This window comes from Carettochelys insculpta, chromosome 6 (genome assembly GCF_033958435.1).
Source record: "Carettochelys insculpta isolate YL-2023 chromosome 6, ASM3395843v1, whole genome shotgun sequence".
In the NCBI taxonomy this organism is placed as follows: domain Eukaryota; kingdom Metazoa; phylum Chordata; order Testudines; family Carettochelyidae; genus Carettochelys; species Carettochelys insculpta.
The window spans coordinates 25,424,574-25,441,019 of NC_134142.1; the positions used below are offsets into that span (position 1 = coordinate 25,424,574).

General features: G+C 43.4%; 1 protein-coding gene and 1 long non-coding RNA gene across 2 annotated transcripts in view; one reads left to right on the top strand and one right to left on the bottom strand.

Annotated features, from left to right (window-relative positions):
* Nucleotides 1-1,268: 1,268 nt before the first annotated feature.
* Nucleotides 1,269-13,531, bottom strand: LOC142014259 (cholesterol 24-hydroxylase-like). Its single transcript, XM_074996540.1, has 9 exons — nt 13,080-13,531; nt 11,676-11,753; nt 11,258-11,339; nt 10,563-10,636; nt 9,117-9,203; nt 8,148-8,286; nt 6,310-6,420; nt 5,306-5,462; nt 1,269-4,934 (listed from the first exon to the last, which is right to left on the bottom strand). Exons 1-9 carry the CDS (start codon nt 13,379-13,381, stop codon nt 4,864-4,866), a joined length of 1,101 nt encoding a protein of 366 aa, XP_074852641.1. The 5' UTR covers nt 13,382-13,531; the 3' UTR covers nt 1,269-4,863.
* LOC142014260 (uncharacterized) overlaps nt 13,423-16,446 on the top strand; it is a 34,312-nt gene continuing 31,288 nt past the window's right edge. The window contains exon 1 of the long non-coding RNA XR_012645901.1: nt 13,423-13,561. This is a non-coding gene — a long non-coding RNA (uncharacterized LOC142014260). The remainder of the gene's footprint in view (nt 13,562-16,446) is intronic.

The window sequence follows — 16,446 nt, forward strand, 5'->3', positions numbered from 1 at the left end:
AGTAAAGATGGCCAAACACTGAGGTGGTTTTGTTATACAAAAAACATTATTATTTCCCAATTTATTGTTAAACACTAATTGCAGTTTCCATCTTACTCCATTTTCTAGTGGTGCTGATGGCAACTCAGCAATAGAATTCTGCTTGAGACAAAAATGCGGGATACAGCTTTCTCAACCTGAGAGTAAAGTCAACATATTAAAAACACCAGGACTGAAACATTACTAAGCTATTGTTTCTTAGGGAAGTGGATTAACTATGCCAAGGAAAGATCTCCTGTCACCACAGGATTATCTTCACTAAAGCACTACAACTGCATCACTGTAGCACTGTGTGCGAAGACGAACCTTCTTTCTACTGCCCATGTTAAAGGCTACCGTTGCTATGCATGCATTTGGTTCTGAAAGCAGGTTCGTGCCTTCTAAGTTAAAAAAAAATTCTCAGGAGAACACTTTTTCTCAGAAGGCATTCCAATCCCTCAGAGCCAGCTCCCTCTAGCTCCTCCTGGGTACTCTGTGTAGACAACAATACATTTCACTACAACTAAATGATCCCTTCTGCCTCAAACACACCTGAAAAAAACATTTAAATAACTTTAATTTGGGATGTGACTATCCAGCAAAAGCCAGGAAATGTGCGACTAAGGCTGAAATTCTATCCCTGACTCATGACTGGGTGTCCTTGATTTCTTCCTTTCCTTGATGTGTTGAAAACAGCATGTCACTTGCAGTGCTAATATTCAATTTTCTGAGCCTGAGTCAGAGCCTTAACATTAATTAAAGGCAGTTTTTGTATTTGGTAATAGAAGAAATGTGTGCACTATGGTTTATACCCAGCAAACTTACACTGGGAAAGTGGTCGGGGTTTTTACTGCAGATGTCTGCACAGCATGGCTACGTCTACACTAGCCCTAAACTTCGAAATGGCCACGCAAATGGCCATTTCGAAGTTTTACTAATGAAGAGCTGAAATGCATATTCAGCGCTACATTAGCATGCGGGCGGCTGCGGCACTTCGAAATTGATGTGGCTCACTGCCGCGCGTCTCGTCCTGATGGGGCTCCTTTTCGAAAGGACCCTGCCTACTTCGAAGTCCCCTTATTCCTATCTGCTGTTAGGAATAAGGGGATTTCGAAGTTGCCAGGCTCCTTTCAAAAACGAGCCCCGTCTGGATAAGTCGTGTGGTGGCGAGCTGCGTCAATTTCGAAGTGCCACGGCTGCCGGCATTCTAATGAGGTGCTGAATATATATTTCAGTGCTTAAGTAGTAAACTTCAAAATCTGCATGGCCATTTCAAAGTTTGGGCTAGTGTAGACACAGCCAATGTTTTCTCCTGACGGGTTTTAAAGTGTTTCAGAAAATCTACATAGAGAGATACTGCAACCTCGTACTAAAATGCAGCCGCTTGTGGGGTGGAAAGAAGCAACCGTTTAACAGCACACTACAATGGTTTAAGGCAAAGACTCCAGGCAGTCTTCATAACATATGAATAATATATCCATAATTATACTGTGGTAACTGACAATTTAAGGTACTGATCCTGCATATTGTCCTCTAGCACAGTGATCTGTGCACTGGCATGTTCTGATGAACAAGTAGGACACATATGAAACTAAATTTACATGTGAGCTGTGACACAAGTGAAGTAGTAAGCATTAAAAGAATGATAAATACTAACACAACAAGAATCTTATTAAATAGCTGATAATGCATCAAGTATTTAAATATGTATGGTGTTTCTAACCTTGGGCACTGGAGGCTCTATATTTAAATACAGGTTGAACCTCTCTTATCTGGCACCCTTGGGACCTGACTGGTGCCGGGCGAGAGAATTTTCTGGACTACGGGAGGTCAATATTGTCTAGAACAGTGTTTCTTAAACTTTTTGAGACCACTGAACACTAAACAACAATATTTTTTATGCAGAACACTTGTGAAAATTTTCATAAAAAATTGTCACACAAAAAACAAAACAAAATAAAAAACAAACCCCAAACAGCAGCATATGCAGCAAAACCAAAATGATTTAATCAGGTATCATAACAACGAAGTAGTAACATTGTATCCAGTTTTAACAACAGAAAATATATACCAAAAGTGTCAGAAGCTCACGGCACACCTGTGAGTTGTTCATGGAACACCAGTGTTGAACAGACCATAGTTTAAGAAACACTGCACTAACACGTTACCAACACTTCCACGGCTTACTAGGCGCCTAGAAGACATTTGGGGTAAATTACAGCTAAGTAACAGCACAGAACACTGAGAGCCAGAACTGGTGGCTGTAAACAAACTTTATGGGACCATGGGAAACTTAGCCCCACCAAGGATAAATGGTCATGTGGCTAACTAAAATCATGCCAGATTATGGTTGTTGCTGGATTAGAGGGGTTCAGCCTGTATTGAAGAATTAGGGTGTAGAATAAAATACCAGGATTTATCATATATTTTTAAGGCTAGAAGGATTCCTGTCAATCAGGAGTACTTACCTTCTCTGTTGTATGAATATGCATAGAATGCACATACACACACACTTTCTCTTCGTCTGTGCTTACTCCCTACTCCCAGATGTTTTCCCACTGTTGCACTTCCTTTGGTGGAAACAACTGTGGAAGAACAGCATAGGTGGGAAATCCCCAGGGAAAAATATAATAGAAGTCCTCTGTTTTTAATGCTGTATGTTTTCTCTAGGGCTATGTCTACACTACAGCAATCTTTCGAAAGAAGTTCTTCCAGAAGAACTCTTCCAAAAAAAAAACAACAAAAAAAAAAACCTACTTTCGAACGAGCACATCCACACACAAAAACACAGATAGAAAGATCAAGCTGCTCTTACAATAGAGAGTATCCACACAGCCCCCTTCTTTTGAAAGAACGGGCCAGGGATTGAAAAATCTGGCACCAAGAGGACTGCTCTTTCAAGAAAAGGGCCTGAGGAGCATCTACACACTCTTTTTTTCAAAAGAAGCTTTCGACAGGAGGCGCTTTTCCTGATCTGGGAGCAGAAGATGACTTCCAGAAGAAGAGCTGCGTTCTTTTGATTTCAGATCAAAAGAGCACATTGTGTGTGTGGAGGCTCTGCGTGTTCCTTCGAAAAAGGGCCTGACTTTCTGAAAGAACTTGCTAGTGTAGACATGGCCTATATGTTAGGCGGCATCCACACGAATCCCACAGCACAAACTCAGATTGCAGAGCTTTGTATCTGACCTTGCTGGGGTCAGCTGTCTTCACCTCCCCCATGTACCAACAGAGGGATGATAGCTGTGACCTTGAGTATTTCTCACTTTCTCCTTTCCCAGCAGAGAGTGAACGCTGCAAGCTGGTAACAGCAGCAGCTAGGGGACAGTGGTGCTCAACACTGACAAGCCTCAGTGATGAGGTGATGCTTGCTTACATTTGCTGCCAGAGGCTCCAGAGCATGAAAAGCAGGAGTAAAATATATTAAGACTTTAATCTGAGTTCTCAGTCACCTGCCTCTCCTCACCATGTTCAGGATTCTCCCCACCTCAGCTTTGGAAAAGGTACTCAAATCATCCAGGAGTATTCTGGGATAGCTTTTGTTCATGTGGTACAGAACCTACCAACAGGTTTTAAGCAGAACACTCATCAAAATTCAATTTAAAATCTAACAGCTGGTACTGGATGAAACTGAATTATAAAAAAGAAAGGGGAAGGGGAATTTTTTAAAATGAATGTTATGAAATTTACCTTTCCCCAAACCTATCCAAAAATTTGCATGTGATCCAATGATTCTATAAACAAACTTACAAAAAGGTTCTCCAGTTGTTCTCAAAGCAATCTGATGCATCCAAATTGATTCTTCCCAGTGCTTACCAGCTGCTCCCAGTTAGTGGGCATTTCTACATTGACGACATTTCTACATCTTTGTCGCAACAAGAATAAGATTCCAAAAAGGCACATTATTTGTTTCCCCCTTTTAACCTTGTTAACAAGGAACAGAAAGGTGTAGTTGATGCTATTCCATTAATCTTTTGTGCTTACACAGTGATTCTTTACTATCAAGGACTATTTAAACAAATTTTAGGCATGACAATTTTCAACACATTTATTTAGAATCCAGAGTTTTGTTTTGGATTTAAAAGGACACAGTCAGCTTGGATTCTGGGCTATTTCAACAAAACTGATATATAGTTGCATATTGTCTAAGTCTTGCCTTTGAATTCTGCTTACTGCCTTTTTTCAGTAAATAGGAAACTGACACAGACTATAAAATGAAAAAAATTACTGTATACGAAAAGCACAAAGGGGAAAAAACTTTTTTTTAAAAGAAGCAAGTGAGAGAAACAATGTGTCTCTACTCATTCAATTAGGGTTACTTATGCGTTACTTATAAAACAAAACAACAACTCCTCACACAAAAGTGTGAGATTCTTTGACATGTAGTCATTTACACCTGGGCAAAATGAGTCTAAAATGCTACATTTCTGATTTGGCAGCATTTTTTGCACTACATTTGCACAGAGGTATGTAGCCACACAAAGTTCATGACAGTGGACATTCGGGACTGAAATATCTCCATAACTGCAGTTAGACTGGATTAGCGCCACCACGTGTATACTACGGACTGGATTTACCTCTTGCTTACACTGCAGAGCTTGGGAGCCACTGGTCCTGATATTCTCCACTTATGTGTATCTGATGGGTGGGAAGGTTAAATATCATTTTCCTATTTCTCACTCCAGATCTCACCCAGACTGGTTTTATACCACTATAACTGGTAATGGAGTTACTCCTGATCTACACCTCAGTGACTGAGCCATTAGTAACTCTCATTGTAGATCCCCTGGGAATGCATACTCTTTTCAGGAGCATTCTGAGTTATGTATCAGAGTAATAAACTAACTACTAACCAGCAATGAAGAAAGTGACAAAGTTATCCAGAAGACTTTCATCATCTCTAGTCTCCTCCTGAGCTTCTGGTATAGGAAACAAAGTAGTTATAAAAGTTCACTTAGCCCCAAAAACATTTTGGGGATATGAAAAGCAGAGGCTAGAAGGGAGGGGAGATCAGTGGTGACCTAAACCCAAGTTCTGATCTCCAATGAACACAGGTGATTATGTTAAACTCAGAAAGGAGCAAATCTCCAGAACAAAGTCCCACTTGTAAACAAATGTTTGGATCATCAGCGTGAAAGAAACATTCCTCAAAATGTCAGAGAGAAGACCGAGCCTCAAAGTTCAAATGCAGAAGTGAATCCCCAAATTTTGGGTGTGTTTGGATCCAGTGTTTAACAGTGCAAAATAACTCATTAGGACAATAAAAATCAGAAAATGTTGAGTTTCCTACCATCTCCTTTCAGGATCTGAGTAAGAATATCTCGTGGGACTTCCTCCCCATTCTGGATGGCCTTTCGCCTCCGCTCAATGCATTCCTTTCCTGTAGAGCGCAGCAATCTTACACTTTCCTGGATCTCCTTTATTAATTTTTGTTTTCCTGGCATGTACTGAACATAAAATTTACTTTATCATTTTACTAGCTTTGCAACATAAGCCAATAAGGTATAGTAACTACAGCCTGTCAAAGTGCTTTTTCAATTAAACAAAACTGGGCTTGATTAAATTTTGGATGAATATTTTTGCTAAAAATATTTGCTCGCCATGGGAAAAAAATTGATTTTTTGTTGTTGCTGAATGTTCAAATGCTTCAAAACCCAATTATGCTAATCGGGATATGCTACTGTGTTACTTCAAAGCAGCTGTAATTCAATTCAGCTGCCTCATACACCATCAACAAGGCCTCCACAAGAAGCATCAAAATGTACCTTTTCAAAGAGGAGACACCACGGTGCATCATGGGAGATGTAGTCTAACCAGGGAGTCTGACCCATAAAGAAGACTGAAAGCATAATCATCTGAACTACAACTTAAATGACACCGTGGAAACATTTTCAAATGAAAATATTTTGGTATTCAGAGGAAAAAGTTTTGATATATGAATTTTTGCCAAATTTTTTTTCCCAAAGAACAAAAATCCACTTTCTAACCAGCTCTAGTGAAGACCACAGTCCTTTTTTAATCCAGACATATCTATGCTTCTATTCAGAGAAAGATCAGGAGAAAAACACAAATAATGAAATATTTTGTTCAGTGAGTGAGTTTCTTAAAGTGTTACTGAAATTTTCTTTCAAAGAGAGAAGACAGAGAAGAAAAAAACAAAAAACCACACCCCACACAGGAACCAGCTCAATCTGCTGAGCTTTTTTCTATTGCAGATGGCCCCCAGACCACCGTGCTCTCCAGTCAACATGCAGCAGTGACTACAGCTTCACTATGAAGAGAACGCCTACGGACCTTCACGAAGGGGACACGACTCTCGTTCATTCCCTTCAGGGCCATGGACACGGCACGTGGTAAAGGCATCTGGTCATTGTGCAGCGAGTTTAATTCCATGCCAAAGGCCACCTGAGAATATTGAGAGCAAGAGGCAGCTATTTGCTGATAAATCCTTCATCTTACTGCATCTGTAATTAAAAACCACATGAATAGACTCATGCCCTGAACCTGTATCATGTTGGTACTGTAGGGTTACATTCTGTCTGTAGGCACAGCCCTGAGTAAAGGGTGGTAACTAAAGCCCTGAAGCAGCCACAGGGAGAGTAGTTCAACAACCTCCCCTCACCCCATGTCACAGTACTTCCCCAACTTGATTAGACCTTTACTGCTCCCTTATACCACCCTTGTGCTGTTGCAGCAGAAGAGATGCAGTCGTGGTACCTTTCTGTTGGTGCTCAGTGGCAACAGAACAGCATGTACACATGTGAATTAAACCCAACTTGCTCCTTTGAGATCTAGGGAGGGGGTGAAGAAGAAACATTCCTGGAGAACTCTCTCAACATACAGTAGACCCCTGACTTACACGATTTTGACTTGTGCGATTCTTGGAATAATACGAGTCAAACAAACAAACAAACAAAAAAAAAACACAAGCGCTGCTGTGCCAGTCAATTTCCCGGCTCCCGCGAGTGGCAGGGAGCTGGGAACCAGGCAGCATCCAGGACCTTGCGCTCCTGGTTCCCCTCCACTTGTAGGAATAGGGAAAAGTGACTGACGCTGTTGCACCTGGCTCCCGGCTGTGCCTGGCTCCCAACTCCCATGAGTGCCAGGGAGCCCAGAACCAGGCACAGCAGCGCTGGTCAGTTTCCCAGCTTCCACAATAAGAGGGGAGCTGGGAAACTAGCTGACCCTGCTGCACCTGGCTCTGCATGTGGGTGAGCACCATAAGCAGGCACAGAGCTGCCGCCATCTTCGCCTGAAAGCCCCTCCCCCATCCCCACTTACACAAAATTTGACTTATGCAGGGTTGCTCATGAACGCAACCTACACCTGAGTCAGGGTCTACTGTATGTCTACACTGCAGATGTAACTTGCAGCTTGGACGGACACAACCTAGTAAGTACACCAAAAATGGCAGCACAGGCTGTACAAGCCCATCTGGGATCCCTGGTACGCACTCACATTGCTAGTGCTGGTATGTCTACATGAGCTGCAAATCACACCTCCAAATGAACTATCCACAAGGCCTGAGTGTAACAGCTTGGGCGAAAGAAAAAAAGACACCCAAACACATCCAAGAGGCACGTAAGGGCTTCCAATTCTGGAATATGATACTACTCTATGTAGGAATAATAGATTCTCACCCTGAATTTCACCGGCATTCAGGGAAAGTTCTCTTTTTCAAAGCTACAGCCACCTAGTTTTGTTCTTGTGTATTAGGTATCTGCATTTCCACTCTTCTCTGACACTTAAGCTGTGTCTACACTAACCACTTCCTTTCAGAAGGGGCATGGTAATGAGTGAGGTCAGAAGATGATAATGGGGTGCTGCCATGAATATGCAGTGCCGCATTAGCATACTAGTAGCCACAGTGATTTGGAAGTGCCGCTTTCGAATCTCGCGCCGCCTGTCTCGATGGGGTCCTTTCTAAAGGCCCCCCATCTACATGGGCGGCACTTGATTTGAAAGCAGTGCTTTTGAATCGTGCGCAGATGCCATTATGCTAATGAGGTGCTGCATATTCATGGAAGCCCCTCATTAGCATCTTCCAACCTCGCTCGTCACCATGCCCCTTCCGAAAGGAAGTGGCTAGTGTAGACGCAGCTTTACAGTAGAAAAAGAAAGTCAGTCTGTACCTTTGCAATAATATCCAGGGTCACTCTATTCATCATGCTCATCATATCCAGTTCCATTTTTCCATCTACTTTTTCCTCAAGCTCTCTCATCAGCTCCTCTGCTTTTCCATTAAAGATTTCCATCAACTCCATCAGGTAGCTGGACAGTTAAAAACAGCAATGGGGAATTTTTGTTCTGACAAAAGTTAGTTTCATTTATCTTACAGAAGAAAAATATAGAGAATAATGTTTTTCAAGTGATACTTTAAATCCCAAACAATCTACTTGCATTTTTTCCAAATTAGAGAAAACAGTTGATGTCATCTCTTGCTTAAGCATGACAAAATTGGCTACATTCTGTTTGCCCTCCCACTGTGGAATTCAATCCTGCCAGAGATATCACCAAAACAAATCACTTTCAAAGCAAACAGCCTGGTTTAGAGCCCACTGAGGTGAATGGAAGGACTCTCATGAACTCCAGTAGGCTTTGAATCAGACATGAAATGAAACACAATGCCTATACTTAGCTTTCCTTTTAAGTACATGTGTGCACGCTTACACGTGCAAAACTAAACAAAATCCCTACCAACTAATATGTTTCCCCCACAGCCTGGAAGCTAATGAGACAAGTGGTATGTGAGTTTGCTTTTTAGATACTTGAGGAGTACACAGGCAGAAATGGCAGATGGTGCAATCAATAGGTATCTGCACAGTGAGCTCTGTAAAAACTCCTTCCGCAATGGTAACCATTGGGTTTGTATGGATATAAGTGGGAGGATCAAGTTTGTCCCCATTTACTGCATGTACAATCTGGTCAAGTTATATGTGCCATAAAAACAATGCATTAGATTTTTGACAAAATAAGAACTGTCCATTGAATGACCACAGTTCTTACTTATTTTAAATTTAGAAGTAAGAGGGGACTACCCAACATTTTAAAAACAATAATAATAGACAATAGGGCAGAAACCTCATATAGATTTGTCTTACGTTCGGCTGAAAGCTGGATCCAAAATCCTCCGTTGCTTGTGCCAGTGATCATGGTTCAAGTCAGTTACTAAGCCATTCCCTAAAAATCTAACAAAAAGACAAAGATGAAGGGAAACAAAAAGTTTCTGGTGTGGGATTTGCTATGAAATTTTAAATGTTTCGAAGCCACGTGCACAGCTGTCTTTCTCCCTCTCCCTGAACTCTCATTAGTCTACTAGGCTTTACAATAAGGCAATACTTTGCCGTTTCCAATTATAAATATGTTCATTGCCGAGGCAGCACCGAGTTGGTCCAAGCACATTATTCCACTCATGGCTTTAAAAGACAACTGTGTTTGTACTGTGTTGAGCACAACCGAACCTTGATTGGCAGCTTCTAGATGTTACCACACACAAAATAATACATAATGGTATCTGAAATATCACATTACACATCATACAGGGCAGGATAACTTCTCCCTCTGATTAAAACCAGCAGCTGAAAGCCCTATGCAAAATGGAATGACTCAATAATTTAAAGGGCATCCAATGTTTGATTTATTTTAAAAAAAAAAACAAAAAAAACAAAAAAAAAACCCCACACACAAAATCTTGTGTAAGCTTTCATCTGCTTTGGGCTCACCTCACAGAAGCCTAACTGCTCTGAGGCTAGGTGCATAAGCCACAGGGGAGGCCTATGAAAGATAAAGGACTGTTATGCCTATTCTCCATCATTCCACTAGGAAGACACTTGATTCTAATGGGTGCCTAATGCAGCGTTTCCCAAATGGTGTTCCACGGAACCCTGGGTTTCACAAAGTGAAAATCAGGGTTCCTCAAGAAAATTCCTCTGCAGCTCCCGGCCCTGCCGCTGCTGAAACAGTAAAACTAAATTTAATTGGTTTAATGGCCAGCAGGGCGGTGGGAGAAATCCATCCATTAAACCAACTGAATTTAGTCCCATTATTTCAGAGGCGGAAGGGCGGGGACCCACACAGAGCCCCTCATTTGCCCCGCTACCCGAGCGGCCACACCCCTCCGTGGGTGTGGCTTGGTTCACCCCTGCCAGCAGAACACCCCCACATCAGCCTTCCTTCTGCTGGACACACATGGCCACGCAGCACAGTCTCCCCAGCCAGCGCCATGGATGAGTAAATTCCAGGGACCAGTTTGGAGCTGTGGTGGGTTAATCCTGATGTTATTTTGGGGGCGGAGATGGGTAAAGCCTGGGAATGAGGTTCTGCAAAATTCTTTCAAGTTTAAATGGGTTCTGTGGCCAAATAAAGTTGGGAAACACTGGCCTAATGTAATGGATTCCTCATGCCCAATTCTGACAGGAATTTAGCCATGGATCCCAATTTAAAGTCAAATTCTAAATCAAATCAAAGCAAATTTAATCCCCTCCTCCCATTTTATTAATCTCCAATTTATTTTTCATACACAATGTTTTTGACTGGAGATGGCCTACCTCACGCCAAATAAAGAACTGAGACGACTGTATGATACTCGATCCTTCGGGTACTGTGGCATCATCAGGAACTCCTAAAATCAAATCCCCTAATCAGGAAATATACAGTGCAATTCATTTTCCAATTAGACTATAAAATAACAATTCAAGCATTCAGTTATTTCTTCGTTTTATCAAAAGTCCACACAAAAAGGCTCCAAGAATCATATAAATTTGCCCTGCAAACTGTTAAGAACACATTTGTCTGCTACCTATAATTATTTTAAATAGTCTAGGCCTGCAGAAAATTTCTAAGTTCTGTAAGTGTACAAATGAGCCAAACTATCTTTCCTCCAAGGATTAGAAATTGGTTTACAAACATTTTTCAAGTCTCTCAACACTATTATTCTTATGATTCAGAAGGGGAAACTGAGGCACAAATAGTTAGTGGACTACTTTTTGGAAGTGTTGAGCACTTCCAGCTTTCATTGACTGCCGTAGATGCTAAGGACATCCATCACCCTGGAAAGAGATGTCACAAGTGATTTCAATCAAAGCAATGGTATAAGTCAAATGGTATAGTAAGAAATACAACTGTGGCCTGCTGGCTCCTAAACTAATATTTCAAACACCGCATAAAACCCATTCATTTTAAAGGAGAACTGATGGATGAGTGGATGCACAGGATCACTCCAGCCAGCTGATTTATACAGTACCTTTACTCCTTCAGGACTCAGAATTAGTAACGACACTCTGTGAAAACCATTAACACGCACAATGGGGCCATACTCCTCAGACCTACAAGAGAAAGAAGGAAGAAGACTTACGATGCAAATAACACATCCACCATGTATGAAGTAAAGACATCCTCAAAGGAGTGCAATACAGTGCAATAGACACTGCCACTGTCACTCCAGCATAAAGCATTTACAGCAAGACCTATGTTTTGTTCCAGATTCTGTCACTGACTTGCTGAGAAATCCTGGGCAAATCACTTAATCTATTTATGCCTCAGTTTCCCAATTTATTACATACTGTTAATGATGCCAGCTTGTCCCTCTCTCCTGCAGAACACTGGGTGGGCTGTGTAGTCCCATAAAATAGAAGAGCGTTAGTGAGAAATGAACAACTTACCATTGTCTGAAGAGCTCATGCATCAGCTCATCTTTCTTTAGTATTCTCCAAATCATTGGCAAGTGTCCCAGGAAAAAGCTACAGAAAAGAAAACTAGCTCTTACTCTAATCTTAAAGTGGAAACACTCATCTCTGTCCACAGGATGCAAGTGACCGTTGAGGGAATGAAATATGGGATAGAGATTTAAAGGCCAGAAGGGACTTGGAAGAACAAATTGGTTCAACTCTCAGAACATGCAGGTCTTGGAAGATCTGCATAAGACATAACTTACACACGTTAGATGTTATGTGTCCATTTCTCCATTTGCAGTAATGGAACTAAGATCTATTTGCCTTTGAAATGTGGTTTAAATCCTTTAAGACAAGAGTAGTAGTAGACAAGACTACTGGAGTTGTTTCTCCTTGTGACAGCAATGGGTGCTACAAGCCTCTTTGCCATTGTTCACATCTGTTGGCACTTGGGGTTTTTTTGGTTTTGTTTTGGTTTTGTGCCAAAACAGAATATGCACACAGTACAGAAAGAAGATATGCTGCAGCAGGGGAAACTATCATCATTTGATGTGATCCATAATTTTCTGACATGCCCACAGGCACTGGAGGGTGTGGCTGAGGGCAGATTTGTTGCCAGTTGGGGTCAATTTAAAGCTCACGTACGGACAGAAACAAAACGGGCATGCCAGGCCCGAGATGTGAACAAGCAGCCAGAAGTTTCATTTCCAAGTGTGGCCCACAGTTAGAGAGTGTGACATATAGGACAATGGTAAGAATGTTTCTGCTAGGAAGAGGAATAAGCATGGCCTAATGCAGGAAACCCAACCTAGGGAGCCAAGAGACCTGCACCTGCTGTCAGCTCTGCCACACCTTGGACAGGTCACTTACTTAACTTCCCCATGCCTCAGTGTCCCTGTCTGCAAAAGAGATAAATACACACAATTCCCATAAAACCAGCTGATTTCATCCAATTTTCCCAGCTGGAGGCAAACAGCAGGCAGCTCCCACCCCTCTTGATCACCGCAGCCTACACCTACAAATACAACCCCAAGCCAAACCCCTCCAGGTTGAAGACTTACAGGGCATGTGAAGAGGCTTCTACCTCCCCCCGTGGGACAGGGGAAAGCCTGGCCTCATTCCAGTCAAAGCTCTCAGGAAGCCAGATCTTCACCCGGGCCAGCAGGGGCTGTCCAGGGGCGCTGAGAGACACCGAACCGAGCTGCAAACGCTGCAGGTGGAAACGAGGTCAAGCCAGGAGCGCGGCGGCCCCCAAGCGCCTGTCCCTGCAAGACCAGCCCTAGAGCCCTCCTGGAGGGCAGCAGCGCCTCCCCTGTCCCGGCTGGCGCCCCGTCCGCAGCGCAGGCAAGCAAGCAGGCAGGCGGGCAGGCGGGCAGGCGGGCAGGCGCCCCGTACCTCTCTCTCGGGGGGCCGGGGATGTGGTCGTACTTGGCGTGGATGGCTCCCACGTAGCAGCAGTACAGGCCGAAGGCCAGGAGGCAAAGAGAGAGCAGGAGGAGCAGCAGGGCCCCCAGGCCCTCCATAGCCGAGCCTGGGTCGCTGCTTAGGGCCCTCCGCTCGGCCTGGGCAGGTTTCCAGCTCCCGGGGAGAAAGCCCACGAAGCCGTGCGAAAGGAGGCGGGGCAGCCCGAGCCCGGCCCCGGCCCCGGCCCCGGCCCCCGCCCCCGCCGGACCAATGCTAAGCCCCGGAGGCTGCATCCGGGGCGGTCCACGTCGCTGCTCTGCTCACCCCAGGCCCAGCAGAGCGCACGGGCACGCGGGGAGCTGCCCGCACAGAGTAGTCGTGCGGGGTAGAAACTTTGCGCTGCCCACTCCGGCGCGCACACGGCTGGCCCGCAGCCTTGTGGTTCAAAGGTTACAAGCCGGCCCCAGAACACGGTAATTTTTAAAATCAAGGTTTTTTTTAATCTTCCTGTTAAAATATGCATTGTGGGTTCTTTTCATTTACTTCCTGATTGGCATCAGAGGGGTGGCCCTGTTAGTCTGTATCGGCAAACACAAGGAGAAGTCCTGGGGCATCTTACAAACAGCTGTTTTGGAGCATAAACTTCCGTGGGCAAAGACCCTCTTCGTCAGATGCACATCACCTGACACGCATGCAACAAAGCAGGTCTTTGCCCATTGTTACCGAAAATTCGGTCCGCCTAGCTGAGAGCCAGTAACAACTAGACAGGGATAAGGAAGTTTTCTTTATTTCTGCAGAAAGAAAGGAGAGCCGAGTACCTTGGTACAAAGACTCTGACTGGATGCAAAGCCAGGGATCTTTATACAGTGGTTGCACTGAGCTGTTACTTGATTGGTGGTTAACAGGAGACTCTGCAAAACAGTGTTTTTGCAGAGTATAGGTAAGAACCGGTCTGAAGCTGGTTTCGGCTGCTTCAGGGCTGCAAAGGGGAGACTGCAAAAGTTCAAGGGGCTGCTGTGTATGTGAGGTCTCCACTGGCTGCCGAAACCAAAATGGCTGCAGACTGCCCATACCACACTTTCCCATTACACTATGAAAGCTTATGCTCCAAACAGCTATTAGTCTATAAGGTGCCACTAGATTCCTCGATCCTTTTACTTCCTGATTTGTGACCTTAGAGATCACCTAGGGGTCATGTTTACAACCCTTTCGTGGCAAGAATAAGAGCGAAACGATTTTTCTTTTTAGTTAAAATCTGAGATTCTCTTATGAGCAGTGGCTTTCAGAGAGACAATCGTTCAATAGTGTGTAATATGTGCCAAAATCCTCAGAAGTGGCAACTGGAAACATTCACATATTTTGTTATTCTGCTCTTGGCTGACTTTTGGGGCATTCATTTCACACAGCTTGGGCTGCAAAGTACAGCCTGAAAGGTTGCTGCGACTGACAGGAGCAGAGAAACTGCCCTGCACTGCAGCCCTGGTCAGTTTCCCTTTTCTTGTGAGGGTGGCCAGCCCAGAGCCAGGCTCCTGGGTGCCTCCCCAGCACTGACAGGAGACAGGAAACTGACCAGCAGTGCTGCCCTGGTCAGTTTCCTGGCTCCTCCTTCACCCAAAATTTGAGTCATGCGGGGTTGTGCACGAATGCAACCTTTGGGTAAGTCAGGGGTCTACTATACTCTCTTAGGGGGGAGGGATAGCTCAGTGGTTTGAGCATTGACCTGCTAAACCTAGGATCATGAACTCAATCCTTGAGGAGACCATTTAGGGATTGGAGCAAATAAATGTCAGGGGTGGTGCTTGGTCCTGCTAAGAGGGCAGGGGACTGGACTAGCTGAGGTCCCTTCCAGTTCTAGAAGATGTGCATCTTTATTTAGTAGCAGCAGGAGAGCTTGGTGTTTTGCACATTGGCCTGCCAAATCCAGGGTTGTGAGTTCAATCCTTGGGGAGGCCATTTAGGGATTGGGGCAAATAGATCTCAGGAATGGGGTTTGGTCCTGCCAAGAGAGCAGCGGAGTGGACTAGATGACCTCCTGAGGTCCCTTCCTGTTCTAGGGAATGTGTACTCTCTCCCATAACTCCATGTTCATGTAAAACAATCAGTCCTGTAGCACCTTAAAAACTAACAAATTTACCTATTAGGCAATGAACTTTCCTGAATAAGAACCACTTCTGCAGACTAATATGGCTACACTCTTTTACATGTCCATGTCTGTAATTATTACTAACTTTCATTTAAGCTCCAATAGTGTGTTTTAAAACAGTGGTTTCCTTAAGATTAAACAGGGAGGAAAAAAAGAAGTAGGAAAACATTTCTAATTATTTTAGAGCTTTAGAGTTATTGTTCTCAAATCACAAAAAGCCAGAATACACAGAAGAAATTCTTAAAAACTACAGAAAATTTAGCTTTAAACCACTGCAATAAACAATGCACTGTTCACAGTGAATGAGGCAGGGGTCTCCTAGGGAAGAAAACATATGGGATCACATAAGTAAAGACTGTTTCAAAATGTATACACAGAAAGGGGGGGCAAATTTTAAAGTTGTACAGGCAGTTTTGATTTTGGTATTTCTTAACTTTTGAGTGCTTGACTTTGCAACCTTAATAACTTTCTTTGATGTAGATGTGGAATTTTCCAGGCTTTTTAAAAAGCAAACTGGAAAAAAAAATCCATCATGCAGCATCACCCCTGCACAGATCTCTGCTCTTTGAGTTAACAGAAAAATTGATCGATATCCATCCCAACACAGCTGTGAACTCACTCATTTCAGCCTCACCTGCAAAAGTTTTGCATTTAACAACAAATATTTGGCCCAAGGGAACAACCACGGGTACTACAGGATGTTTCAGAAATATGTCAATCTCCTTGTGGACTGCCTTGAAGAAGTTTTGGACAAGTGCACTGTGAAACAAATTATATACTTGAGAAACATCAACGGTATTTTCATCTTGTGAAGAGAACTCCCCCAGAAATCTTCATCAGAACCAGAAGCGACCAGTGCAGGGCTTCTAGGGGGGGCACCAGCCAACTCTCCCTGCCCCTGATTGCGTATAAATTCTCTTCTATGAATTACATGCTTTACTGTTTTATTAATGTTTTTAATTGAACACTTACAGGTCTTGATCCAGGAATCCTAAATCCTAACTCTTTTAAATCAACTTTTGAGCCATTATATGCAGAAATTTTTCGGTAAGAAACACTTCATCCCCTCTGCCACGCGACCACCACGTGTGTGTTCTGTCAAGCCCCAAAGTGTTCCATGGTCAAATTAGTTTGGGAAACACTGCCTTAGAGCAGTTCTTTATATTATTCCCGGTGGCCTAGGTCTGAATCTCATCTGACTTATTTACTCAGGCC

What these genes read in the sequence shown, in the direction of transcription:
- LOC142014259 (XM_074996540.1), bottom strand. Translation starts at nt 13,381, where the DNA reads ATGCAGCCTCCGGGGCTTAGCATTGGTCCGGCGGGGGCGGGGGCCGGG. An exon ending in TGAGTCCTGAAGGAGTAAAG is followed by an intron (nt 10,637 to 11,257) that starts GTACTGTATAAA and finishes ATTTGATTTTAG; the next exon opens with GAGTTCCTGATGATGCCACA. An exon ending in GTCGTGTCCCCTTCGTGAAG is followed by an intron (nt 5,463 to 6,309) that starts GTCCGTAGGCGT and finishes TTTTATGTTCAG; the next exon opens with TACATGCCAGGAAAACAAAA.